Source organism: Spermophilus citellus (genome assembly GCF_964194105.1).
Source record: "Spermophilus citellus genome assembly, chromosome: 9".
NCBI lineage: Eukaryota > Metazoa > Chordata > Mammalia > Rodentia > Sciuridae > Spermophilus > Spermophilus citellus.
Window position 1 is genome coordinate 137,522,336 of NC_138191.1, and position 25,826 is coordinate 137,548,161.

The 25,826-nt window shown below is 63.4% G+C and overlaps 1 protein-coding gene across 12 annotated transcripts in view; it reads left to right on the plus strand.

Annotated features, from left to right (window-relative positions):
* MEGF6 (multiple EGF like domains 6) overlaps window positions 1–25,826 on the plus strand; it is a 94,663-nt gene that overhangs the window by 38,825 nt on the left and 30,012 nt on the right. For 7 of the 12 annotated variants that reach the window (XR_014023505.1, XM_081305746.1, XM_081305750.1 and 4 more), the window contains one exon: window positions 6,684–6,806. The exons of 3 other annotated variants lie outside the window; for them this stretch is intronic. Coding sequence is in view for 8 of the 9 variants with exons in the window: in XM_081305746.1 (XP_081161872.1) it covers window positions 6,684–6,806 (123 nt within the window). In the remaining variant the exon portion in view is untranslated. Of the gene's footprint in view, window positions 1–6,683; window positions 6,807–20,047; window positions 20,323–25,826 lie in introns of those variants that run through there. 2 more of the 12 variants (XM_081305747.1, XM_081305748.1) reach the window with 1 other exon arrangement.

The following is a 25,826-nucleotide window of genomic DNA, read 5'->3' on the forward strand; positions in this document are numbered from 1 at the left end:
TTCTTATCTCCTCCCGAGGTGAGGAAATGAAGGCGCAGAGGACTTGGGGAGCACCGTGCTCCTGGCAGCCTGGAGGCCCAGCCAGGGCAGAACCCATGCTTGCAGGACCCTGCTCTGCGTGTGGGCACCTGGCTGCCAGGGGGGTGGGGCACAGGTGGAGAGGGAGGGGTCCCTCAGCCTCAGGGGAATCAGCGCCCACTCTGGTGGGAGATGGCAGGACACAGGAGGACGCGGGGTCTCCTGTCCTCCAGGTGAGGCCTGGAGGGCGTGTTCAGAGACCAAGGGTCCAGGCTCAGTGCTCAACTTCAGGGCTCCGCAGCGTGGCGCCTCACCTGGAAGGCTTCTTCCTGCAGGCCGGCCACCGGTCCTGGGCGCAGCCTGGGGACCTTTTCAGTTGGGCTCTGGTGGCTTTGCCATGGAAGGAGTTGGGAAAATGGGTGACCTCTGCCCTCTGCTGCTACCTCCCCGGCCTCCTTTGTGTGGCCACCGGTGGGTCCTGGCCGGCGTCTCTGCAGCCCCTAGAACCCGTGCCTGGCAAGAACCGGGCCTGGGTCCCTTCTGCCTCTCCCCTCCCAGGACAGGAGAGGGTGGGCGGAACGGCCACTTTCTCTGCTCTGAAGAGGCTGGTAAAGGCTGAGATGTGGGGACCCGCAGCTCCTGAGCCAGTGGCCTAGGCTGCCACCGCCCGGCCATCAGCAAAGCGTCTGTGTCCTAATCTCGCGACTGTGACTCCCACCTGTGTGGTGAAGACGGAGAGGATGGCCAGCTTGAGGGGCTTGAGATGGGGAGACTGTATTGTCCAGAGATCCTAATTGCCATCACGGATGTCCCCGTCAGGGGAGGGAGATGTGACACAGAAGGAAAGGTGGTGGGACCCTGGAGGGAAAAGTTGGAGTGACTTCTCTACCGCCAAAGCAGGTCAGCTGTGGAGGAGGCCCGGAGGACCTGCCCTGGGGCCTCTGGGGGAGCACGGCCCCTGAGCATGTCTTGATTTGTGCCCACTGATGTGAGTCTGGACTTCCGGCTTCCAGAGCCGAGACGGATGATCCTGCTGCTTGATCCTCCCGGGCGGCAGTGTTTGGTTACGGCAGCTGCAGGACGAGCCCCGCTGCAGCGCTGTCCCCAGCTCTCCCTGGCACCCTGAGCTCACCGCTGTCCTGCAGCCTGTCCTGGGCAGGGTCCTCACCCCGCCTTTTCAGTGCCCTGCTGGCACTGTGCCAGGCAGCAGTGCTCCCAGCCTGGCCCACCCTGTGCTCCCGAGGCTGGCTGAGCCTCAGTGTCCCCCTAAGAGGCCTATGCACCCTTGGAGCCAAACACCTGCCCCCCAGCATGCAGGGTGCAGGGGAAGGGGTGACAGGCTTCCTGGGGTGGGGACAGGCCCTGAGCCTGTTCTGCCCGGGGTGCTGACCGGGCACGCCGACCTGCAAAGCAAGCTCGCACAGGGAGCCCCAATTGTCCCGTTGCCCCCGGAGGGAAGGAGGGGCCCACCCAGGCCGAGGCAGAACATTCCTGGGGAGGAACATTCCTGGGGAGGTAGACAAGGAGGCCCCAGTCACGCGTCCTGCCCACACGGGAGCCTCTGGAGGGTTGGCTGAGCGATGCTCGCGGGCACCCTCTATTCCTTTCCACAGCAGGTGAGGGGCTGCCCGCTGCTCCGGGGTGGCTTTCCAGCCCCCATCCCAGGCTCTTGGTGAGCCCCTGTTGCCTGCAGCTCCTGGCCTGTCCTCGCTGCAGCCCCTGTGCCGACTCTGGTCTGGCTGGTTTCTGTCAGCCTCCCTCCTGGCTGAGATCTAGGGAGCAGCCCTGGCCTGTCTGGGTGACACCTGGTTAGGGAAGGGGGATTCTTGGCCTCGTGGGCAGGCAGGGCTTCATAAATCCTGGCTCCTGACAGGTAGCCTGAGGCCTCAGGTGGGCGGATGGATCAGGGACAGCATTTCCCAGACCCAGCAAGTCGAGGCTTGGCTGGCCCTTGCCTGGTGGGCTTGGTCAGCCCTCCTTGGGTGCCCAGCCTTGCTTCTGTTGCAAGAACACCCACCCCCACACCCTGGGCTGCTCTTCTTTGTCACCAGATAGGGTGGTGGGCCGGCCAGGTGCCTCCTGACAACTCCCAGGAAGGGAGTCCCCACGGGCTAAGGGGTCCATCAGAGGCCCCAGGTCATCAGGTCACCCACAGTGGCCTGGTGAGAGGAGCCAGGGGCCAGCCTAGGCCCCAGGCAGGAAAGTCCAGCCAGCTGTGGGTCCTGTTGCTCAGGCCAGGAGGAGGGCGGAGGGAAGAGGTCAGGGAAGCGGGCAGCCTGGGAGGGCGGCCTGGGTCGGGGATGGGAAGCCTGGTCTCGGGCGGGGGGCTGGGCCTTTCCCGGTACCGTTGGAATGGGGTGGGCTCCCTCTCTGAGGTCCTCAGCCCCCTGGCCCTGCGTGGCATTTGGGTTGGTCTGAGGTGGCTGGGGTGGGGGCCTGCAGGTTTCCCTTGGGCCTGGCTGGCACCCATCCTTGGGCTGAGCCTGAGTGGTGGAGGGTAGCTGGGCCTCTGCCTCTGCTCGGTTCCCCTCTGGGCCTGGGAAAGGGGTATCCCTGCCTGGTGGGGACTGCAGAGCCCACAGGGCTTGGGGGTGCCAAGCTCCTGGGGGAAGAGCTGCCGGGGGAGTGGCCCTGTGGGTGGAGAAGGCTGCCTGGTCCCCTGGGCCACTTCGCAGGCCATGGCCACCCTGTCAAGGGAGTCTCCAGGGTTTCTTTACGGGATTCCTCTGCCTTTGGGGGCTCAGTCCTAGCCCGCGGTCCCACTGCCCTCCTGGTGTCAGACCCAGTGCTCTGGCCCTCTGTGGGGCCTGGGTGTCTGCCCTCGTCCCCAGAGCCTGGAAAGCACAGAACATCTGCTGGCAGCCCAGGTGGCCCCGAGCTCAGGCTGAGTGGCCAGGCTTGGAGTCACAGAGAAGTAGGGGTCCCAAGGAAGGAGCTGCAGACCCGTCCAGAGAAGGGTCCCTGACGGTGGCTGGCTCAGAGCCCAGTGCTGCTGTGTGGAGTGTGGACCTAGAAGGAGCTTGGCTCTCGGGACCTGCCTTACAAGGAGTGGGAGGCGAGGGTGAGTCCCCAGCTCCCGGCCTGGCCTCCGGAGAAGGCTTGTCTCCTGGTGGGAGCTGCAGCCTTTGGGGCTCTGGCCACGGCCCCTTCGAGTTCCCCGAGCGGCTCTCAGCCTGGCCTGCAGGACCGTGTGCCTGGGAGTCTGCCTCCTGCCCTGAGGGAAGGCGGTACGAGGGGAGGGTGGGAGCCACTGTGCCCTATCCTGGGTGGGCCATGGTGATTCAGGTCCCCCGGAATTGGGGTGTCAAGTCAGCCAGCTGTGACACCTGATTCCCTGTCAGGGCACAGGGAAGGGGGGACTCTAGCTGTCCCTGATCCTTGGCTGGCCTCTGTTCTGAGGGACACTGCTCAGGGCAGAGGCCCATGCAGAGTGCCCCACCCAGGGCCTGATCCCGCCTCTTGACTCCTGGGGACTCCCATGTCACACCTCTTCCAGGCCCTGCCACTCCTGGTATCGTTCCCCTGGTGGTTCACCATGGCTGAGGGGGACCAGCCTCTTTCCTGTCCCCAGGGTCTGGACTGGCCCTGGCTGGCCCTGGCTGTTTATCCTGGGCTGTTTGCCTTGGAGACGTCTCTGTCACCAGCACAGGGGGAGGGGTGTACCCCAACAAGAGCCTTGTGGCATCTAACGGTGTGGAGGGGCTTGCAGGGCATGGCGGGCTTGAGTCTGGGGTCACTGCCAGGAGGGGGTACTCCCTGGTAGGGCTCCAGCCCTGCGACTGGGCAGTGGCTCTTTGAGGTGGGTCCTGCGGGCTCTTCCTCATCTGCCTCACCCCTGGGGGCTCCGAGGCTCACAGTGCCTGCCAAGGCCATGGCGGGCCCCTCAAATCCCGGCCCTCATTCATACCAGGTAGCTGACCTGAGGACCCCATCATGGCACCCACTTTGAGTGCACCCCCTGACCTTGGGTCATGGGCCTCCTCCTGCCCCTCAGGATGCCCGTGGCTGCCGGGTTAGCTGAGGGCCTGGTCTTTAGGGCCCTCTCCCAGGCTGCTGGTGGCTGGTACTAATGACATTTGTGGAGTTGCTGCCTCTGAGCAAGGACTCCTGGGATGGGGCCAGAGCGGGCCTGCAGGGGTCTGGGCAGCCCTCCCTCTGTACCAAGGCCCCTGGAGACGTGGGGTGTGGCTCTGTCTGAGGGCTGCTGTTGGTGGACACGGAGGTGAAAGTCACGGTGGCACGCGTGCTTCGGTGGTGTTGGCACATCCTCTGTGCAGTGTCACCGTCCCCTCTGTCTACTCCCAGAGTGTTTGCATGGTGCAGACCCCGCCCATCACCCTCACTCCCAGCCTGGGCCAGCGCTCACCATGGACTCGTTCCTTCTGGACATTTGCTGAAGAGTCGTGCGGTATGTGATCTTCTGGGACTGGCTTCGTGCACTTGGCGTGATCTGAGGGATTCTCCGGGGAACGTGCTGTGTGCTGGACACAGGGGGCTCTGCCAGGGGCTGAGTGTGCGTTCAGGGAGGCAGAAGTGAGGGAGCGCCTAGAGGCAGCTGGCGAGGGCAGCTTGAGGGTCTCTGGGCAGTAACCCTTGGCCACGGGATGAACAAGGCCAGGCCAGCCTGAGGTCTGGGAGGGTAGTCACTGGGCAGCGGGCCTGTGCGGGGGCCTCTGCTTGTTGTTGTCTGGTCCTCTCCATCACCACCCCTAGCTGTGTGTTTTAGGGCTTGACACAAGCAACTCCATTTTGTTGGAGTTAAGCCAAAGAAGATGGAAATCTTGCCCTCCAGGGGATAACGTTCTGGGGGGATCAGGCGATGGACAGACCGCGTGCCTAGGTGCCCCGGGGGGAAGGATGGGTCTCCAAAGGTGTGGGGGGTTGGGGTACAGGTGGCAAACCCCACTGAGCAGGGAACTTTGAACCTGAAGTGCAGTGTGGGTCCTTCCATGACCGACCCCCACGCATGCCCGCTCTCCCTCTCTGTTCCTTCCCCGTGCCCTGATGGCAGCTGGGCTTCCTTCTGTGTCCCCACCCTACCAGCCCAGTGCTTGGCTCTGCCTGCTCCCTGGCCCCCAGCGTGGGCTGAGGACTGCCACTTCCTGGGGTGAGGCTCCTCCGGGGAGTCTGTTCTGGCTCCTGTCCTGGAGGATTTCCTGTGGCCCCGCGGCTTGGGCCAGGCACCAGCTCATCCCTGCCCTGGGGCTTGCATGCACATCTGGGCACATCACCCAGAGCAGAGTCACAGGGCTGCAGGCTCTCAGAGCAGGGCTCAGCCCGTCCCAGGAGTGGGGGTGCCCAGCATGGATACGCCTAGGCAGGGGAAGAGGGGGACCCCAGCAGCTCTGACAGTGACAGGGCAAAAGGTTTCATCCTGAGTACCAGGCCTGTGGCCCCAACGGTGCTGTGCCAGGCTGAGGACTTCTCCTGTGGGTGAGGGGAACCCTGAGGCTGTAGCCTGCAGCCTCTCACCCTGGTGCCCCCCAGGATCATGGCAGGGCCCCGTGAGGTTGTCCTGCCCTGATGGAGTTGCCCAGTGCTCCTGTGGCCTGCAGGAGCCCAGCCGTGCCAGCACTGTGAGATGACTTTCGGGATCCCTGACCTCGCCCACCTGGCCACTTGCCTTCTGTGGCTGCCTGAATGTCAGGACAGGCCCCTCCCAGGCTGCTGGGCTGGCCTCTGGGCTGCCTCCCCAGGCGGGGCCCTGGAACCCTCCCTGAGCACCCAGCTCTGACCTCTGTGCCGAAGGCCTCTGTCTCACCCTGCGGAACTCTCTAGGAATTCCCAGGAATTCCCACTGTTAACCTCTGAGGCTGGGCTGGCGGCTTGTCTCAGCCACCAGAGACTGCTGTCTGCTGTCTGGGCCACAGCTTTTCTCACGGGATTATGGCCATCCCTGAGACCCTTAGCCCAGCCGGGGGGCTTCCAAGGACCCTTCTGAGGAGGTGCACAGAGAGATGCCAGGCCCGGGGGGAGCCTGGGGCTGGGTCAGGCCTGGGACCCAGCTGGTACCCAGCTCCGTGAGCTTCTCATGTGTGTCCAGGAAGGGTCTGGCTCCCCCGCCAGCAGCAGCACCTGACGAGAGGGCACATGCCTGGCCATCTGGCCATCTGGCCATCTGTGCTTGGGGCGAGTCAAGGTCCCCACTTGCTCTGAGCCCCGCTCCAGGTTATGTTTCCCATATAGCCGGGGGGAACCGGGGACTCTGGCATCTAGAGGTGGGTGGGCAGGAGTACCTGGACCTTGTGTTGGGCTGCGTGTCACGGCTCTTGGCCTGCCCCAGGTCTGACCCAAGGCCCCGTGAGTCTAACTGACCCATGAGGGGAGGCTGGGCCTGGAGCTCTCATGATGGGTCCCAGGCAGCTGTGAGGGTGACTGTGGGGGACCCCTGCTGGTCTCCGAGATGAAGGCAGCTTGGTTTCCCTGGAGAACCTGAAGCTGCAGCCGACAGCTTGAGCTGCCTTCTGGGGTTCAGACCCCGTGTGGCTGCTCTTATGGGGCAGACCTCCTCTGCCAAGCTGCCCAGATGGCATCTGCAAACGTGTTGCATCCGAGTGTGTTCCCTGTTGGGCAGTGTGGCTCAGGTCTCCCGTGAGGCCTACCTCGCTGGACAATGTGCTCCGAGACCCGGGGACCCTGAGCTTCTTTGGCTTCTCCCCTTGCAGATGTGGACGAGTGTACGAGTGCCAACGGAGGCTGTGAGGGCCTGTGCTGCAATACGGTGGGTGGCTTCTACTGCCGCTGCCCCCCTGGCCACCAGCTGCAGGGTGACGGCAAGACCTGCCAAGGTAGGGAGGACTCGTCCCACGGTCACCCCAGCTACCACGTTCCTGCCCCACCTCACCCGCGAGGCTCCGCCTTCCCAGCACCAGGCTGCTCTGGTGGGGGGACTTGAGGTCCTTGGGGTACCCAGACCCTCAGGGTGTTCCTTACCCCCTTGTGCACCTCACAGTCTAATCTCCACCCCCCAAACTGCCTCAGAGGACTCAGAACCTGATGTTGGCGGGAGGCACCCTGGGGCTGTGCAGGGGGAGGGAGGGGCTGCACAGGGAGCCACGTGCCCGGCTGTGCTGGGAGGCACGGGGGGCGCCTGGCCTGGCAAGGATCTCAGAGGCCCAGGGCGGAAGTGCTCGCCAGCACTGGGCGGCCCCTGCAACCCCACCCCACCAGTGCTGGCAATCTGTCAGTAAGATCCAGACCAGACAGAAAGATCCCTGAGAGACAGCGGCCCTTGAGGACGGAGGCAGGGAGAGGGGCCCCGAGCTCCCGCTCCCTGCCTGCCGCTCCCTCCGTGGCCTGCTCTAGCTTGACCCTGGGATGCGTGGGGCAGCTTGGCCTTCGCAGTGGGTCTCTGAGCACAGGTCAGCGGGCCCCAGCCCTGCTCTCCCCGGCAGGCGGTCTCTAGAACATCCTCAGCTGAGCTCCACACTGTCTCCAGCTGTGCTCCTGCAAGCTGCCTGTCCAAGGGTGGGGGCCAGGCTGATGGACTGGGGGTTGGGGGAGACAGGAGAGGAGACAGGAGAGGCTGCCTTCTGGGATGTTCTGGGATCGTGGACTTCTGGTGCTCCTTGATGTCACGTTCTAGTGGCCAGCAGGGCTGGGGAAGGGGAGAAGCTGCTGTGACCTCCCTGCTCACACTCCAGCCCTGGGGACCCACTGGGCCTTGGGGGAACCCAGGGTTCTGGACACAGTGGACACAGTGAGGAAGTGGCCTCAGCCATGCATTCTCCACCAGCTCCCGGAAGCCCACCTGCCCCGGCCTGTGTCTCGGTTTCCCCTTCTTGAAATGGACACCATTGGGGTGACAATAAAGCTCTCAAGGTCCAAACCTCAGGATGGGGGAGTGCTGGTGGAGTTGTCCAGGAGCATCTCCCCCCAAATCCAGGGTGAGGAGGGGTTGCCTGGCTGCCGTGCCCCAAGTTTGGCTTGTCCACCTGGCGCCCCTGCATGTAGCAGGTCTGAAGGGAGCTACAGCCCTGGGCGGGAGGTTCCAGGACAGGTGGGAGGCGGGAGGGGGGGTGGGTTTCAGGGTGGTGCTTGTGTTTCTCCACCTGGACTGACCAGGCAGCCAGCCCCTCCAAGATGATGTCCTCCTCGAGGTGACTCTGCCTGTCCCCTAATCTCCCAGAGTTTCTCCCTCTCTCTGGGCTTAGAGCCAAACCCTTGCCTGGCCTCTGGCATTGTGGGTGGCTCATGATTTGAGCGGATCTCACACCCACCCTGGGAGCAGCCCTCCTCTCCTCGCCTGGTGTTGCCTGGCAGGCCTGGGCCAGGGGCTGGGAGTCACTGTTGGGACAGCACCCAGGACCCCAGTGGGCATAGACTCCTCTGGTGTAACTGACGGACACTTTGTGGGGTCAGGGATAACCAGCTCCCATCAGCCAGAGGGCTGGGCAATTTCCCACACCTGCCAAGGGCCTCGAATGCTCCGTTTGATGTGGTAAGAGCCTGGCCCTGGGTGGGCTCCCTCCTGGCTCTGCGGTGAACTGGGGAGTGTCAGTACTGCTCCACCACTGCCTCCCAGCTGGGGGTGGAATCGGGCCCTGGCCCTGCAGCCTCCCAGGTCCGGCTGGCCTGGTTCCCCTAGGGCCTGCTCACTGCACCTGGGCCGAGGGGCTCTGACACCTGGATTCTTGATGGTGCCCAGGAAGCTAGACTGGGGCTGAGCCAGGCCTGGGGCAGGGGTTGCCCAAGATGTCCTCATACCCTTGGTGAGAAACCAGGCAGAGCATGAGACAGAGGCCCTGCGGGAGAGGGCCTGGACCCTGGGAAGCTCCACTCTGCAGGTCAGGTTCCTGGCTGGCTCCAGGGCTGAGGGCATGCCAGTCCCTGGGTGTCCAGCCAGCTTCTGGCCTGGCCCACCGATCCTTCCCTGCAGTCGGTGCCTGTCACAGGCAGATACTTGGGCTCTTGCTGTCTCCCAGGTGTGGCAGTTACTGGGCTGCTGTCTAGGGTCCCTCCTGGGAAGAGCTCCTGGCCTGGCCTCGGCTGGCCCATCACAGTGGGTGGAGGAGCCTCAGACCCTACACAGGGACCTTGCTCTGGGCTTGAGAGTCCATGTCAAGGATGAAGATGGTTCCCAGGGGCCAGGGCCTGCCTGTCCCGAGCTGGGCTCCAGGCTCCAGGAGCTGTTCTGCAGGGCTGAGGTGGTGAACCTGTGCCTCTGCCTTCCCTGATTCTCTGGGTGGGTTCCTGGGCAGGTGTGTTGAGGCTTGGGAAAGGGGGTCCCGAGGGCCTGTGGCACCCCAGACTCGGAGCTGCTCTCTTTCCAGCCTGCCTGTGTCTGTTTCCTGATTCTGCGAGGCGGGTGGAGATGAGGCTCTCCTAGAACAGAGCTGTTCCCATGGTGGGTAGGCTTCCCCAGACCCTACTCTCAGAAGCTGGGGGATTATGACCTGCTCTGGGGCTGCTGTCCTGTGTTGATGACCATTCAGACGTGGTTGGCTATGGCTATAGCTCCACCAGGGCTGAGCGCAGTGTCAGCAAGCAGATCCACCCTGGCTTCCGCCTGAACTGCTCAGGAGGCCTCCGTGTCTCTGTTGGGGGTCCCTAAGGACAGGCCGGTTCTCGCCATCCCGCAGAGTTGGCTGGAGGCAGGGTCATGGACCAGGTGGTCAGGGGCCCAGGTGGGAGGCTGCTTGGTGTCTCAGCCAGGGATCTGGCCTCAGACCCCGCACTGGCCTCCCACGCCCACGGCTGCCCCTTGCCTGGCCCCGGTCCCCCGAGAGTCTGCTGCCCCAGCTCTGCGTGTTTGGGATGGCTGTGGCTCCGAGTCACCATGTGGCTGAGGGGGCCCTGCTGAGAGCCAAGAGCCTGCTGTTTTCTCTGTCCGCCTGCCAGCCTCCCTCCCCTGAAATCGCGGCTCTGGAGAGCAAGTGCGAAGGAGGCTCAGGACGGCCGCTGCCTGTGTGAGGGCAGGCCCTGGGAAACCGAGACGACTCCAGAGGGCTCAGCTCTGCCTGCTCACACGTAGGGCCGTGTGCACGAGTTGGTGGCGGGGCCCAGAAACTGCTCCGCGTGATGAATTGACTCTGTAAACCCCGAGTGCTGGCACGGCAGCCTGGGTGTCTGGGTCCTCGCCCGGGACCCTCTCCAGGCCATGTGTCATGTTCTAGGAGACCATCCTGGAGCCAGAGTGAGTTCACTTGGCTGGACTGGGTGACCTGAGTGGGCGCATCTCCCAGCTAGGTGGATGCCAGCTGTGGCTTCCGCTTCCTGGGCAGGGTGTGGCCTCTGACCCGTGCCAGCCCTTATGAGCAGATGGACTCTGGCTGGCACCTGAGAGGACAGGCAGGCTCTGGGGAGAAACGTAGGCTCTGCTGTGAAGGTCGTTTCTGGGTTGCCCCAGGGCCAGAGTGGCTTTGGCTTCCTGTTTAAGTCCCTCTAGAAAGACCACCCCAGGGGTAGCTGAGTTTGAGGCTCCACATGGGTCCTCACTATGTGGCCTTGGGTGAATAACTCCACTACTCTGAACCTCAGTCTCCATCTGTAAAACGATGCTGTCACCTCTTGGTGCTCCAGAGGATTTGGAGGAACTTCCCCGAGGCCTGTGGCCCTGCGCCTGCTGGTAGCAATACTCCCTGGAGTGGGCAGTGGGTGGACAGAAGAGCTGCCCCTCCTGAGCCAGGCCCCCCACCAGCCTTGGCATTCCCTTGGCTGAGACTCTTGGGAGCAGGATCCTCCAGGGACCTGGATCCCACTCAGGGGTGGTCAGCACCTTTCCTGGGACCCCAGCAGGTCTCTGGGCAAGCCCCAGGCCCTCGGGCTCCCTCAGGTCACTCCCTCCCCCCTTTGCCCCTGGTCTGAGTTCCTGTCCGTCTGAGAAATCCACGTTTCCAGGTGGGAGAAACCAGGGTCGGTCCGTGGAGGGAACAGGAGTCTCAGGGGCCCTTGGTCTCCATGGCTGGGTGGGCTTCCCCCGTCCAGGCCGGCAGGCCAGCCTTCCCACGCTGGGTGGGATTCTGCCCTGAGACTGCCCTGCTGTTCCAGCCCCAGCTGACCTTGCTCCTGCCGGGAGATAAGGAGGCCTGGGGGGGGGGGGCAGCCAGTGGCTGTGGGGGCTGGGCAAGGGCTTTCTCACGGGAAATTGCCAGCTCTTCTGGGGGAGTCCAGGTCTGCTGACCCCTGCCCCTCTACAGCTCAGCTGCAAGGGCTTCCTGGGTAAAGTTGTCCTCACTGGAGTGAAGAGCCCAGAGGACACTGTGATGACCTCGAGGAGACTTGGCCTCGCAGTGTCCCCAGGGAGTCAGGCCCTGGGCTGTCGCTGGGCTCTATCCCGGCTCCCTCACACCCGCCAGGCCTTGCTGTCCCCAGGGAGGGAAAAGAATGTGGGAAGGGACCTGAGCCTCTGATTAGGAAGCCCCAGGGCTGGCCAGCAGCTGACCCAGGCCAGCTGTGCTGTCCTCCGCCATGCCTGGGTAGGAGGGAGGCAAGAGAAGCCAATCAAACCCTCGTCCTGCCACCGGGGCAGGGATCTGGCACCTCGGGTGGCCAGGTGTCTGCAGCTCGGGGCCCTGGGAGGGCGAGCTCTCTCTGCCTGCCTGCTGGGAAGAGACCCATCTCCCAGCACCGCAGCTCTCCTGCAGGAGTCTCCAACGCCTCCTGCTGGGAGGACTTTCACCCTCCCTGGGGTATGTTGGCCTTGATGGACCCAAAGGGCCGTCTTCATGACCAAGAGAGAGCCCGCTGTGCCGAGCTCCTGGCTGCTGGGTGGCTCCCATGTTTTCAAGTGGCCCAGAGAAGGGCGGCAGTGGATACAGAGGTCCAGGCAGGGGACGGGGAAGGACAGCACCCACAGCCCGTGGGGAAGTCCAGAGCAGCCTCGAGGGCTCCACCAGCTCCAGGCCTCACTGGGCTCCTGCTCAGCTGCTTGCGTTTGGCCCCAGCCCCATCTGGGGAGCATCTCCCTGCCCCTCTGCACTCTGGGGCTGCTGGTCCACTCTTACCCCTCCTGCTGGTGGTGCCTGGACGTCGGGGGCCTTCAGCTTCACCTTTGACATGGTCTGAATGTTGGGCCCTAAATTCTTGGGTTCCACTGAATGCCCAGAGTGGTACTGGTAAGAGGTGGGGCCTCTAGGAGAGACTGAGGGATAGCGCCATCATCAGACACTGAATCTGCTGTACCCCGATCTTGGGCGTCCAACATCTAGAACTCTGAGAAACAAACTCGGCTGTTTCTAAGTTACACGGATGAAGGGATTTTGTTACAGCAGTTAGACAGACGTCAGTTACGTGGCCTGTCGCTACAGAGACTGAGGTTGCAGACCAGGCTCGGGCAGCCTCGGAGCCACACACCTGCAGGCCCTGGTCTTCCCGAGGCAAAGCCTCCTCCCTCTGGGGCCAAGCCTGGCCTTCCTGGGCCCGCGTCCTCTGGCTGGCTGTCCTCTGGATGGCAGCGAGGAAGCCGGGCTGCTTCCAGGAGGATGGCAGTGTTTCCACCGAGGCCTCCTCCACACAGGTGCCGAGACTTGAAAGCCCCTGTCCCTCTGCTGGCTCCCCTGCGTTCCTGTGGTGGCCAACTCTGGCAGGTGTGGTTTGGTTGAGGCCAGCGCAAGAAAATGACAGCTTTTAATGTCAGCAGTTAGAGCCAGCCCAGTGACAGGACAGGAGGCCTGCACCACCCTCCCAAGGTCCAGGACACTGGCTCAGTGTCTGGAGGACCCCACGTGCACAGCTGCTGCCTCTGGGTGTTGACCCCTGGACACCCGCGGCTGGCACGGGGACCTGCAGGTCGGTGTAGGTGGGAAGTGCTGGATGTTGGGGCCTGGAAGCCCAGGTTTGAATCCCTGAGCACTGACTAGGACAGGGGTGACCTGGGACACATCCTCAGACTCAGGGTCCAGGGAGTGCAGGTCGACACCCAAGTGGCAAACCCCAGCACATCCTGGTGGGCCAGTCTTCCTGGAGAGGATATGCCCTGGGACAGCAGATGACCTGGGGGGATCTCACCCAGGGCCTGGGAGCTCCACCACTGAACCAGCAGCCTCGTGGACTGGAAAAAGGCAGGTCCAGGCCCCCGTCCCTCCTGTCCTCTTGGGACCTGGACTGCTGCCTAGTGGTTTAGGATCTCCTTCTTGGAAGGCAGGGTGACTGGAGGGCAGGGGGCAGTGACTGAGCTGGCAGGAGTCCCCAGGAGGCCTTGAGGCTGGGTGCATCATGCCGGACCTGGAGCTACTCACGTCCATCTCTGTGCCCCCTGAGAGTGGACACCACAGGCCCCTGTTGGGAGGGCCGAGGCCCAGGGCTGCTCCTCATGGCCAGTCCCCAGGGCGGGCCTCGGCTCAGCCAGCCTGTGTCTTCCCCTCCTCGTTTGTCATCTGCCTCTGGTCTGCTTCCCTTCCCTGGCCTCTTCTCGTCCAGCCTGGCCTCTGTCTGGAGTTCTGACCTCTGTCTGGGTCCTCGTGTGGCCTGAGTCTTGGCTGCCGCTCTTCTCTGTGCCTCTGGTTTGTAATGACGATGCTCAGCAGTCCCGTGGGCCACCTTCCCTGCCACACCCTGTCTCTTTCCCAGGGCATCCTGAGAACTGGCCTGGGCCCAGACCCCCACCCTCGATCCTCTTACCCCCTTTCTCTGGGCCCTGGGCTGTGGCTGGGCTTCTGACTGCACCGAGCCCTCAGCCAAAAGCCAGAATCCTCACCCTCCCATCCCCCTCCTCACTTCTGGATGGAGGCGGCTCCAGGGGCAGGAGGTGGGGAGCTGGAATGAGAGGGGCAGCGTCCTTCCTCCTGACGGGCCGTGTGATGTCACCTGTGGGACCCAAGTGTCTTCCAGTGTAAAGGTTTGAGGGCAGGGTGTGGATGCTCAGAGCCCAGGGGAAGCCCCTGCAGTTTAGTGGTGGCTGCCGTGTGTCTTACGTGGACAAGAGCTGTTCTCCAGCTCAGCCTGTGCAGCGGGTGGCCTGGGGACTCCCGGGTGGAGCAGGAGCTGGCAGACTGCAGCAAATCCCATGTGTGGGGTAGGGAGGGTGGCGTCTGGGGTGTCAGAGGTGAGGGGGTACCTCAGAAAGCAGTAGGTGCTAGCTGGGCCTCAGGCAGTGGGCAGGAGCTGGGGGCCAACCCTCTGACCCTGAAGTCCCCAGGTACAGCGGAGGGCAGCCAGAGGAGTGAAGGACAGGTCCCCGGGCTGTATGAATTGCTGGTGAAGTCCTGGTGATGCTCTCAGGCCACCAACTTTCTAGTCCACTCTGGCCAGCTGGTGCCTGTTGTGACCCAGGGGCTCGGCTCCATGTGGTGGTGTGCCCAGGTGCCCTCCACAGCCAGTCCTCCCTTGAGTCTGCCTCTTGGCCCTTACTGCCTCTTTGCCCAGCCACCTTGAGCCTGCCCCACATCCTCATCAGTCTCCTTCTGTCCCTGAAAATGCCCAAAGGCCAGGTCAGGCCTGCCTCCCCAGGAAGCCTCCCTGGTCACTGTCCCTAACCTGTCTCCTTATCTGAGTGTAGTTTGAGACCTGGTATCCATGGGCACACCCTGCGGTCACTACTCCCTGGCAGCTCTCATATCCCTGTGAGTTGGCACCAGGGGGTGGCTGGCCTCCCCTGTGGAGGGACCACGTTGCTGAGGTGTTTGTCCGCACTCATGGCTCCCGTGTCGGGCCTTGCACCACAGGGGAGAGTCCGGCTGGCCCCACACCCACTGTGCACACGAGCAGCGGCCCTTGCCATCGCTCTGCTGTGGCCTGGGTGCTGCCTCCCTGGGGCAGTTGGGGTTGAGTCCTCAGGTGCCGTGCCAGGTCGGATGCCCCCTGAGCTGTGGGGTCTCTGGTGGAGGGCCGTGGGTCACAGCTGCGGGGTCTGGGCTCTCCCAGTTGGCCCACATCTGAAAAGGAAAGCAGCTCCTGGTTTCTGCCGCCCCCCCAGGTACGGCTGCCATCAGGAAGGGTGTTTGGCCTGGCAGGGTCTGGGTTTCATTCTCCTTCCAGGGGCCTGGGCAAGGGACAAGGTGGGTAACCATTTACCAGGAGGTGGAGGAGCCAGGCCTCCTGCGCTCGGGCCTGGTGGGGGCCCCGGTGCCCTCCGCTCCTGAAATAGACTACGCTGCAGTGGACGAGGCCTTGAAGCCTGGAGGCGGGTCTCTGGGGAGGGGCAGGTGGGACTGAGTTTGACCCCATACTGCAGATTGACCCAGGGTGGCGTGGGGTGGCAAAGGAGGGCTCCTGGGCAGAGAGGCCCTGGGCTCCCCTTCCTTGGGCAGGTGGTGGAGGAGTCTCCCCCAGCCCCTTCCTGGCCCTTCTCCCGGCAGGTGGGGGCCCAGCGGGTGCCGCCGGTCCTGTCCTGTCCTGTCCTGCTGGGGCTCCATTTTCTCTCCTCCACTGTCCTCCAGCCTGGGGCTCGACTCCTCCCAGCCTGGCCAGACTGGGGCACGCCCTTGCCTTCTTGTGTCCCTGGCCCTCCATCTCATCCAGACCTCAGACCACGGGGACCCCCATGGGTGTCCAGAGCCATGGGGGTCAGGCTGAGGAAAGGCCCAGGGTCTCATGCCTGCATCTCGGGGCTTTCACTAGAAGCCACAGCACGGCCTGCTCACGCGTCGCAGCTGACACCAGTCACGTGACAGACGGTGCCTCCTGGGTGGGTGGAGAGAGGAGAAACTGCAGGGTAGTGCCCTGGGCCCAGTGCCCCCCACCTACTCACGGGAGGTCCTCCTGTCCTCCTGTCAGTGCACAGGCTGGCCAGCACAGAGGGCACAGGCAGATACTGGTGGACACTCATGGATTGCTGCTTCCTGGGGAGCTGTGCTGAGCCTCACCCCTAAAGTGGGGCACCTGGGGATCTTGAGTGGTGGTCTCTAGAGGCCTCTCTCACTGTTCTCTCGCATGCCTCCATCCCACCCCCTGCCAGCCAGGGGCTAGCTCCCTCCCTTGTCCCTCTCCAGGTGTGAAGTAGGAGGTTCCACTCTGGGAAGGCGCATGGCCAGCACATGGACGTGTGGACAGGGAGCCTGTGCTTTGGCCTCCTGCCGTCTCCCTATCGGCCCCCACCCCAGGCCTTAACTTCTAGGAGTCTGGGAGAGGGGTGGGGCAGAACCTAATGACCAGGGGTGTCCAGCCCTCTCAGCCCAGCCACCCTTGCCCTCGCTGCTCTGTGCCCAGAGGCCAAGGTAGCCTGGACCACCTGGGCCCTGCTGCCTTCTTGGGGAATTAGCAGCATGTGCTCAGGTGCCTGAACTGCGGGTTGGAGTTGGCGTGAGGTCTCAGGGAGGACTTTACAGAGGGGGTGTCAGAAGAGGATGCTAAGGGACAGACACCACACAGCAGCAGCCGGCCGGGCCCTGTCCCGCCTTCCCAGCTCCCACTGGCCCAGGAAGTGGGAGTTCTGCCCCACAATCCTGGCACTGGGCCTCCTGTGGGACTGGCCCAGCCCTGAGGGGAAACTGTGGCATTTGGGAGGTGGCATTGGGCCCTTGTCCCCCCACGCCAGCTCTCCCACCCTGACAAAGGGGCCTGGTGGCCGCCCAGCCCGGGGAGGAAGCTGGAGCTGGCCGGGCCTGGGGAGCAGGCCCCTTCTGCTGACACAGACATTCCGGCGGGCAGAGACGCCCAGCTGCGCTTCCGCATCGGGAAAGCATTTCCCAGACGGCAGCCAGACCCACGGCAGCCAGACCCACGGCCCTGGCCTGAGTGTGCCTGGAGGCACCGAGCAGGGACGTGGGGGCCAGTACCCACCAGGGCTCTGGGTACTGCTAGGCTGTGGCAGCGTTCTGCACTGGCTGGCGTCTGCTCCCTAGTTCCCGGACCAGGCCAAGTGGATGCAGGGCCCAGAGCCCTCCACTCCCCCGGACCCTTACAGAGGCGCTGCAGGGCTTACAAACCACCAGTTGCCCTGGACTGTGGACTGGGGTGTAAATCTCCATAGTGGGGACTATCAGGCCCCCCAGAACCATGTCCTGCTCATGGTGGGCACAGGCATCACTGTAGAAGGGCAAGATGAGGGAGTGAGAGGGAACGAAGGGACGTGGAGGAAGGAGGGCCAGGGGCAGCCGAGCAGCGTGGGGTGGGTGTGGGCCAGCTCTCTGAAGAGTGCACTGGAAGTCATGGCCCCTCAGGCAGGAGGCAGGGGGCCGTGTAGAGCCCTGCAGGAGCCGAGGACCAGGGAGAGCAGGTCAGCAGAGGCAGGACTGAAGCCAGAGCCAGCCTCTCTGGGTGCTGCCCCGTGGCTACCACCCTGAGCTCTGGTGGCAGTCTGTGGGGCACCTGTGTGGATGGTGGCCTGGAGGGTGAAACCCCACCTCTTCCCGGTGGCATGGGAGGCATCTGTTGCGTCCTCTTCTGAGGGAAGAGGCCAAAGGTGGTGGCTTGGTGAGGACAGGAGTGGCACTGGGGTTAGACCTGGCCCCTCTGGGTAGCACCTCCCCCGTGTGACCTTGAGCATCTCACTTGGCCTCTGGGAGCGGTCCTGGGAGCTCATGTTCAGAGCACAGGGTTCGGGCCCTTCTTTACTCCTGGAGGGCAGAGGGGAGAGCTGAGGTGCTGGGCAGGGTGAGGGAGGACAGGAAACACGGGGGTCCAGGGCTGTGGGGCTGGCAGGGCAGATGCGGGGTGTGGTATGGGCAGAGAGTGGGCAGCAGGGGGGCGTCCCTCTGCAGAGTGACCAGGTCCACCCTGAGGGAGGGTGGGGTGTGAGCCCTGGGGCCTCACAGAGGTCCTGTAGGTGTCCAGGGCAAGGGTCCGCTCAGTGTGTCCCCTGCCCAAATGTGGTCACCGAGTGCCCCAGGCCTAGCTGAGCTTGAGGACTGACCCCTGGAGCTGGGCACACGGCTGTGCCTCCTGGGCCTTGCTCCTCCTTCCTGAACAACATGTCCAGGAGCCTCAGGCCTCTGCGTCCTCCGTAGCCATGAGGAGACAGTCCCCAGGGTCCTAGCCCATCACCTGCTGCTGAGGTGACCTGATTGGCAGTCTCCTTCCCATGTCTCTCCGCACTTCTCTGTGACACACCTGTTGTCTCCCTGCGGGCCTGGACCCCCTGGACCCTGGCCTCTCAGCCCCAGCATCCCGTGGCCAGAGGGCCTTCACAAAGGAGGTGCACACTATGATACTAAGCAGTGCTGCCCGGAGGGGCTCTGTGCACACAGTGGCCTGTCCTCCTGGGAGTGTGTGGGGGCTCCCCCAGGCCAGGGTTGTGTCTCTCAGGGAAGGGGGCTTTGCCCAGGAGAACAGGCAGGACCATATCCACACTGCTGGGTACTAGTGGGCAGTACCTGGCAGGCTGCGCCCTGGATTGCAGACAGGACTGGACAAGGTGGGAAACCTTAAGCCCATGGGGGAGGCTGTCTCTCTCCCATGGGCTTAAGGTTGTTGGGTGAGACCACTGGCCAGTAGAGAATACCCTCAGCCACATCTCGGCAGGGTGTTGGGCTCCCGAGATGGGGTCCTCTTAGGGAGGGAAGAGGCTTTTGGGGGCTCTTTAGGGATGGGCTCATTCTCACCTGAATCCGGGCTGGGGTTCTGCTCGAATCGTGTCATGAGGACAGTCTCTTAAGCTGCCCTGGCCTCGATTTCCTCATCTCTAAAGTGGGGACAGTGGCCCTCACCTCCAGGGACATGGTGAGAGGGTGGGCGTGTCCTTAGAGCCCAGGGCTGGCACCCACAGGGCACTGAGTGGTTGTTTCTCATTCTTCACCACCAGCCCAGTGCCTGTGGGTCCTGCACGATTCTAGGCTCTAAATAACCCAGTGGCTATGCAGCTGTCCCCCCTCTCCAATCCATGGTCTGGGGGGCCCAGGGAACATGAATCCTCTTCCTTTCCTGGTGGATGGGTGGTGTCCCCAAGCTTTACGCCGCTGAATTACCCCAGTCATGGGCCTTGTGCCCACTCACCACCTGTGGTCTTCAGAGGGGAGACGTCCATCCTGTCTAAGGGGCTGGCTGCTCCGGAGATGCCGCAGGGAGAAGAGCAGGATCTTTCTGGAGGGGCCTGGGGCAGGTGTGGGCTGGCGGGTCACCCCACCACCCCCGCCACCCAGTGCAGGAGCTCAGCCTGATGCTGGAGTCTTCCAGTCAGCACGGGTCGGTCCCAGACAGTGGTCACTGCTGATGGTCACCAGACATGGAGCGCCCCAGCTGGCTGGGCACAGTTATTCCATCCTCACGGAGCCTGGGCAGAGGGCAAATCTGGTAACCCCCAAGTGTAAGTGAGAGAGGGGTTTTGGAGAGGGGTTTCAGGAGTCTCCCATCTCATTGCAAAGGTGAGATGCGTGGGGGCAGGTCAAGTGCCCACAAGGCCTGATTGTAGAGTTCCTCAGATGACAGCTACTGCCCACCCTGGGAGGGCTGTTTCCCACACAGCTGGGGGCTAAGGCTGTGTCCCTGAGCAGAGACTTCTGCCTGGACACCTGTGTGTGGGGGGTGTTGCAGTACCCCTTCCTCGCTGGGGGGATTCTTTCCCAGGCTCCCTCTGTACGGGTCCCTGGTCCAGTGGAGAGTGATATACTGCTGGACACTGGGCCCTGTGCTTGGGGGGCAGGGGAGTCTTCGCCTCAGGATCCACATTGTCCGCCTTCCTGTTCTCCCCACCAAGCCTCCTCTGCAGGGCCTCCGCCTTGCAGAATGTCTTCCTTTTCGCTTTGGTTTCTCTTCTGTTGTTGGCGCCGGCCCCTGTTGGTGCTTGTGTCTGTGCATACGTTTGTATGTGCCAGTGCGTGTGCGCCTCTCTGTGTCTGAGTTTGCGCGTCTGGGTATCGTTCGTGCGTGTTCGCACCCGTACTGTTTGTGCACGTGGGTCCGTGTGCGTGTGGGTGCCTGCGTTGGTGCGTGGGTCTGGGTCCGGGTCGGGTCTGGTCTGTGAGCGCGCGCGAAGGAATGCACGGGGCGCGAAGGAATGCACGGGGCGGGCGTTGGCGGACCCGACGCGGCCCCCTGGGGGAGCGGGGGGCGGGGCCGGGGGCGGGGGCGACTCCCTCGGGGCGTCTGAGGATTTGGCCTTTACCTGCAGGGGGCGGAGGGAAAACTGAGAACATAAAGGCGCGGGGCGGGGCGGGGCGCGCCGGATCCCGAGCCGCTCGCCGGAGGCTCGGGCACAGCAGTGTGGAGCGGGCGGCGGGGCTGCGAGTGCGCTCCTGGAGCACGGAGCCTCAACCCTGAGCCTGGTCTGAGCCCCGAGCCGCCTGCTCCGCTCCCGGCGCACGCTGGTCAGCGGACCAGGCATGGAGGCGTCCCGGGGCTGCGGCGGCCTGGCAGCGCTCTGGTGCCTGGGGCTCCTGGGGGGCTTGGCGCGCGTCGCTGGTACGCACTACCGCTACCTCTGGAGGAACTGCTACCCGTGCCACCTGGGCCAGGCCGGCTACCCCGTAAGCGCTGGTGACCAGAGGCCAGGTGGGCGCGGGCGAGCTGCGGCAGGGGCGGGCGGGACCAGGGTGCCCGCTCTGGCGCGTGCTCCTTTTGTTTCCTCTGATTTTCAAAGTTTGCGCCAGGTCGCTGACAGCGCAGAGGCTGAAGGGAGCAGGTTGGGGCAGTGCCAGGCAGGCAGCCCCTGCCTTTGGGACAGGGCCCTCTGTCCTGAGGACGCATACATTCTCATCCCTCTAGTTGCTGACAGCAGGGACAGACGTCACTTGGCCCGAGGGAAGAAAAACACCCTCGCCTTTGCTTGGGTCCCAGGAGTTCCCCTCCAATGCCCCAGCAGCTCTGAGAGTCAAGTGAGAAGGCAGAGAGAGAGGTCCTCAGGGACTCTGAGCTGTCTCCTGTCCAGGGTCCCAAGTGGCCGGGACCCTCCTGGCCGGGTGTGGGTGTGTGGCAGGTGCCTCACCCTACAGGCCAGCAGAGGGGGGCGGCACCCTCCCTGGGAGGCCCTGGGTTTGCAGTCCCAGCAGCTTGTGAGGCAGGGGGCATCCTGTCCAAGCCATCCTGCCTCTCTGCAGCTGGCATCTGCCACACTGGACCAGCCTCCTTCCCTGTGGCTCCACAGAGCCTGGAGGTGGGCACCCTGAGGACTGTGAGGTGGAAGGTGTGGCGTGTGGCTCCCAGTGAGGCAGCACCTGGAGAGGCAGGGGCCACCAGCGCTGCCTACCGAGCCCTCAGGCCCTCACGGTCTCCTGAGTGTGGCTCCTTAGAGGAGTCCCTTGGGGCAGGTCTTACCTCTCATGCCCAAAGTACCTGAGCACTGAGCAGAGCTGGCCCAGATCCCCCACTCCCCACCCCTCAGGAAGCCCCCCTCCTGCTTGTTGGCACAGACAAGACTAGGCTGGCATGTCAGTGCACCACCAGTGGCACAGGTGCCTTGACCTCAGGGTCTTGAGCTGAGTGTGGCTGAGCTCTGGGGAGCCGGGGCTCCTGCCCTGCTCCATGGCCTTCAGAGGGGCAGGGAGAGAAGGGCCTGTGGGCAGCCGTGTGCCTGTGAGAACCCGTGGCATGCGCAGGGCAAAGCTTGCTGGCAGGGCCCCAGGGGCTCGTTTTCCCTGGAGGCTCTGAGAAAGCTCTGGAAGGGTTGTGGGGTGGTCTCTGCAGAGGCAGCTCTCTGCCTGGTATGTGCTGTGGGGTCTGGAGCTGGCAGCACCTGGGTGAGGGCTGGTGGGCACCCCACAGGCTCCCAACAGCACCACCATGGGCTTGCTGTGGTACTCCCAGCCCCAACTTGGCAGGCACTGCAGTTCTCACCCAGCCAGCCTGGGTTGTCACCGTGATGTCACCATGTGCCAGTGTGTGCTACTGATCCTCTCATGAGGCTGCCAAGTCCTCAGTCACTTATAGCCACTGAGGGCTGCAGCAAGACCACAGGGCATCTCTGTGGCGCCCTGGCCTGGCTGTGCCGAGACCCCACCAGTTCGCCCCTCCAGATGGTGCTTCCTGGGTTTTCCCTGGGGTGCTCTGAGGGAGATGGGGCAGAGTGGGTTTGCCCCTGGGCCAGCCTGGCGTCCCTGGAGTGAGCAGCTCCATCCGACTTGAAGGTAAACATGGGGACATCTGTGTCCTTGCTCCTTTCAGCCCTCACCCTCCTTTCAGCTTGGGCCCCTTGTGCTGCAGGAGGATGCTCCTGCTAGAGTCACAGAGCCTGAGGTGCCCACGCTCTGCTGGCCCTGCTGGGGCATCTCAGAGTTGGTCCCTCTGCATGACCCCATCTGCACTGCGTGTGTGTAGGCAGAGTGGCAGGTACCTAGGGTGCAGGCCTGTGGGACCAGAGTCGAGGGAGCCAAGCGTCAGCAGGTGCTGGGGGCAGGCAGCTCCTGTGGGCCCGGCCACATGGATGGTGCTTGAAAGGACACAGTGGGCCTCCGTGTGGGAGCTGGTGAGTCCGCCCAGAGCTGACCTTTGGGAACTGTGGGTCGCCAGCTTGCGTGGTCTGAGCTAACAGTCTGTGCTCTGTGCCCTCCAGTGGCCACGTCGGGTTTCCCCACATGGTGTTTAAAACAACAGATGTTACCTGACAGCTCTGAGGTCAGAGTCCAAAATGGACTAAAATCAAGGCAGGCAGGACTGGTCCCTTTGGAGGCTACAGGGAAGGGTAGCCCCTCCTGCACCCTCAGAGCCGCAGCGAAGGGCCTTCTGGTCTTCTGGCCTCTGCTCCTGTTGCCACAGGCCTTCCTCCGGCTCAGCCTTCCTTCCTCCCTCTCATCTTTGGGTTGCTTTGTCCCACCTGGGTAACCCAGGATGCTCTCGGTCCCAACTGCAAAGTCTCTCTAAGGTTCTGGGGATGAGGCTCTTTGGTTTTCTTTCTTTGGTGCTGGGGATTGAATCCTGGGGTGCTCTCCTACTGAGCCACCTCCCCAGCCCTTTTAATTTTTTAAACCTCAGACTTGTGGTCTTCCTGTGGGACTGCAGGTCTGTGCTACGTGCAGCACACACTGCACGAAGGCCCTGTGCCTGTGGCTGCCCAGATACGGCCAGAGCCGCGGCAGGCTCAGCAATCTGGGGGTGGCTCTGCTCTACCACAGTGTCGGCCCACCTTGGAAGTTCAGGGTAGGGGGACATGCAGGGGCCCATGGAGTGGAGACCCCTGCCTGGCTGACCCAATGCCCACCTTCCTGTAAGGGGGATTGTCTCCGTTCACAGGGTCCTGGTTCTCAGAGCTGGGGGACCCCAGCAAATCATCTGGCCCATGCCATCCCGTGGGGAGACCCCAAACCCTCTAGCCTTGGACTGACTTTCTGGGTCTAGATGCTGACTCTGGGTCCAGAAGCCATGTGCTATTTCAGGGTGCCCTGTGTGCCCCCTGTCATGGACTCTGTCTCCTGGCATGGCAGTTCCGAATCCCTACACAAAAGTTTCATGACCAGGAAGGGCTTGGGGCTGGGTCCATGAGCCAGGCAGGCGTGGGTCTGTGTACTTCAGGAGGGAGCTGGGGCTAGGAGAGGGGAGTGCCGGGGTGGGGGACTGGGAGCTGAGTGTTCCTGTCTGCACTGCAGGAGGCTGCCGCTTGCCATCACGTGCAGGTGGGTGTGAGCAGGGAGACCACTGCTGTGCAGGGTCAGTGCAGCCCAGGAGTGGGGAGCCAGCCAACGGCCCTACTGACCTTACCTTTGCAGCCAGCAGGACCCAGTCCTGGGCCGGCCCCGGGGCTCCAGGGAACCCTGTGGCTGAGTGCAGGCTGACTGCCTCCCTCACTGTCCCGATGGCTGGGTGAGAACACAGCCTCCAGGGCTGGCCAGCTCTTAATAAGCCCCTACTGTTTGCCTGGCCAAGCGCTGCTGTGTGATTCACTGTCACCTTTTAGGGATCTGGGCTAGGGGAGCCCTGAGCTGTGGGTGGGGTGGGTGCTGTTGCCCACCCCCACAACTGACTCTCCCATCGTGGGGGTCAGGGTCCTGACCCCACTATGCCCTGGGTCCCTCTGTCTCTTTGGGGTCCTGCTGGGGGCCACTTTGTTTTTAAGCTTCCCGAGAGTCCTCCTGGCCTCCCTCTGACTTCCTGGTAGGCAGCCTCGGGGCCTAGGAGGGACCCTGGAGTCTGTCCAGAGCAACTGTGGCCTGTGCGTGGAGCAGATGGTCCTGGAGGCCCAGGCAGAGACGCAGGCCTGCTGGGGTTCTTCTGCGTTGTCTGGTGGCCAGGCAAGTTCTGAAGGGGTGGGCAGCAGCCTCTCTGCAACCTGCTGAGTGGCCAGGCCTGGGGCAAGCTTGGGGACGGGATGCTCTTGCTCTGGCCATGCTTTAGGCTCTCGGCACCTTCACAACCGGGCTCAGGTGGCTGGGGTTGGGGTGGGAGACTCTGGGGCTGGCGTTTGAATAGGGAGGGCAGCAGATGGGAGGCAGAAGGTGGGGAAGGCCTGGGTGGTCACAGCGGAGAAGGGGACCTGCCCGAGCATTGGGTGGAATTAGAGCCCTCACTTCCTGGCAGCCCTCGGGCCAGGCCCCTGCCAGCCAGCCGCCCGATTGCCCCTGGATGTCACACTTTCTCCTGGTGTGACCTCCATGAGGAAATCCTGCAGCACTTCAGCCACGCTGAGCTCCTCTTTCCCCCGGAGACTCGCCAGAAGTTGGGGTCGCTGTCGTGCCTGGCCTGGGGGCCACCGCCACCGGGCTGTGGCTCACACACAGGGCGTATGGCCCCTGCTCCAGCAGTCCACACTGCCCTTTCTTTCTGATCGGGGACACTGGTCTGGGTTGGTGAGGCTGGCAGATGAAGCGTCACCTTGCCTGAGCAATAGGTGTGGACTTCAGTCCTGTGTCTGCTGCTCCGGGGGCTGTTTCTATCCCTACCCAGGGGCAGCTGCTCTCCGTCACTTGGGCAGTCAGGCCTTACATGGCCTTTCTCTCAGGTTTCTTTAGCCTCTGCCAGAACGCTGCCCCTCAGTTGTGCCCAGGGCATGGCTGGCACTTCAAAGCCTCTACCATGTCCAGAGGCCCAGGACCTCCAGGAGAGAGCTCCTGAATTTTTTTTTTCCTTTTTGGTTCTGGGACTGAACCCAGGTATGCTCTACCACTGACCCACATCCTCAGCCCTTTTTTATTTTTATTTTGAGACAGGGTCTCTCTAAGTTGCTGAGGTTGGCCTCAAACTTGGAATTTTCCTGCCTCAGCCTCCTGAGTCCCTGGGATTACAGTCGTGCCCCACTTCACAAGCCTCCCCTGGAATTCTTCTGGATTTCTTAGCATTAAAGGGGTCACTGGAGTGCTCTGGGCAGTGCTGGGCAGAGGGTCCACCAGGAGGTGTGCACACTGGTGTTGGGGACGACCCCACTTTCTGTGCTCTGTTTCACCTGCCTCCCTCTCTGGCTGGAAGTTCGTCCATCTTGACAGAAGGAAGGCCGGAGGGCAGGGCAGGAGGCCGGGCACCCTGAGCCTTCTGCACACGCGTGCTTTCCTGATGCAGTCCTGACAGGGTGACGAGGCCTGGGGGCAGCGTCCTGGCCTCCAGCACTGGAGAAGGGCCCCAGGAAAGCTCTTTCCCAAGCCTCCAGTTCACATCCTGTCCTGTCTGCTTGCCCTTTGGCCTGAGCCATGGTGCTGGGGTGCTGGGGTGCTGGGGTGGGCGGCCATTGAGCAGCAGGTGGACGGCACAGGGGGTGTGTGTGCTGGGCTGCCGTCTGCTACCCTTGTTCTCTGTGGCTAGCAGAGACCCCACCTGTCAGCCCCCAGGTGTGGAAGTCAAGGCTGCCCTCTTCCTCCTTCCCGACCTCGCTTCCTGCCCCTTGGCCCAGGATCTCTAGATCTGAGCCCTGCTGGAGGTGCTGCCCCGAGGCGCTGGGAGGGCCTGAGGGGGCCAGGTTGCTCAGGTGGCATGTGGCAGGGGCAAGGTAGGAGGGGCCTCAGGACTGGCACTGCTCAGGGGCTGCTGTCCTGGGGATATGGCCCTGCTGTCCTCCTGGCCCAGCAGGGGAGAGGGGCCAGGAGGGGGCACCCAGTCTGAATCGCTGCATTCAAGTCCTGGGACTGTTGTAATAAGTC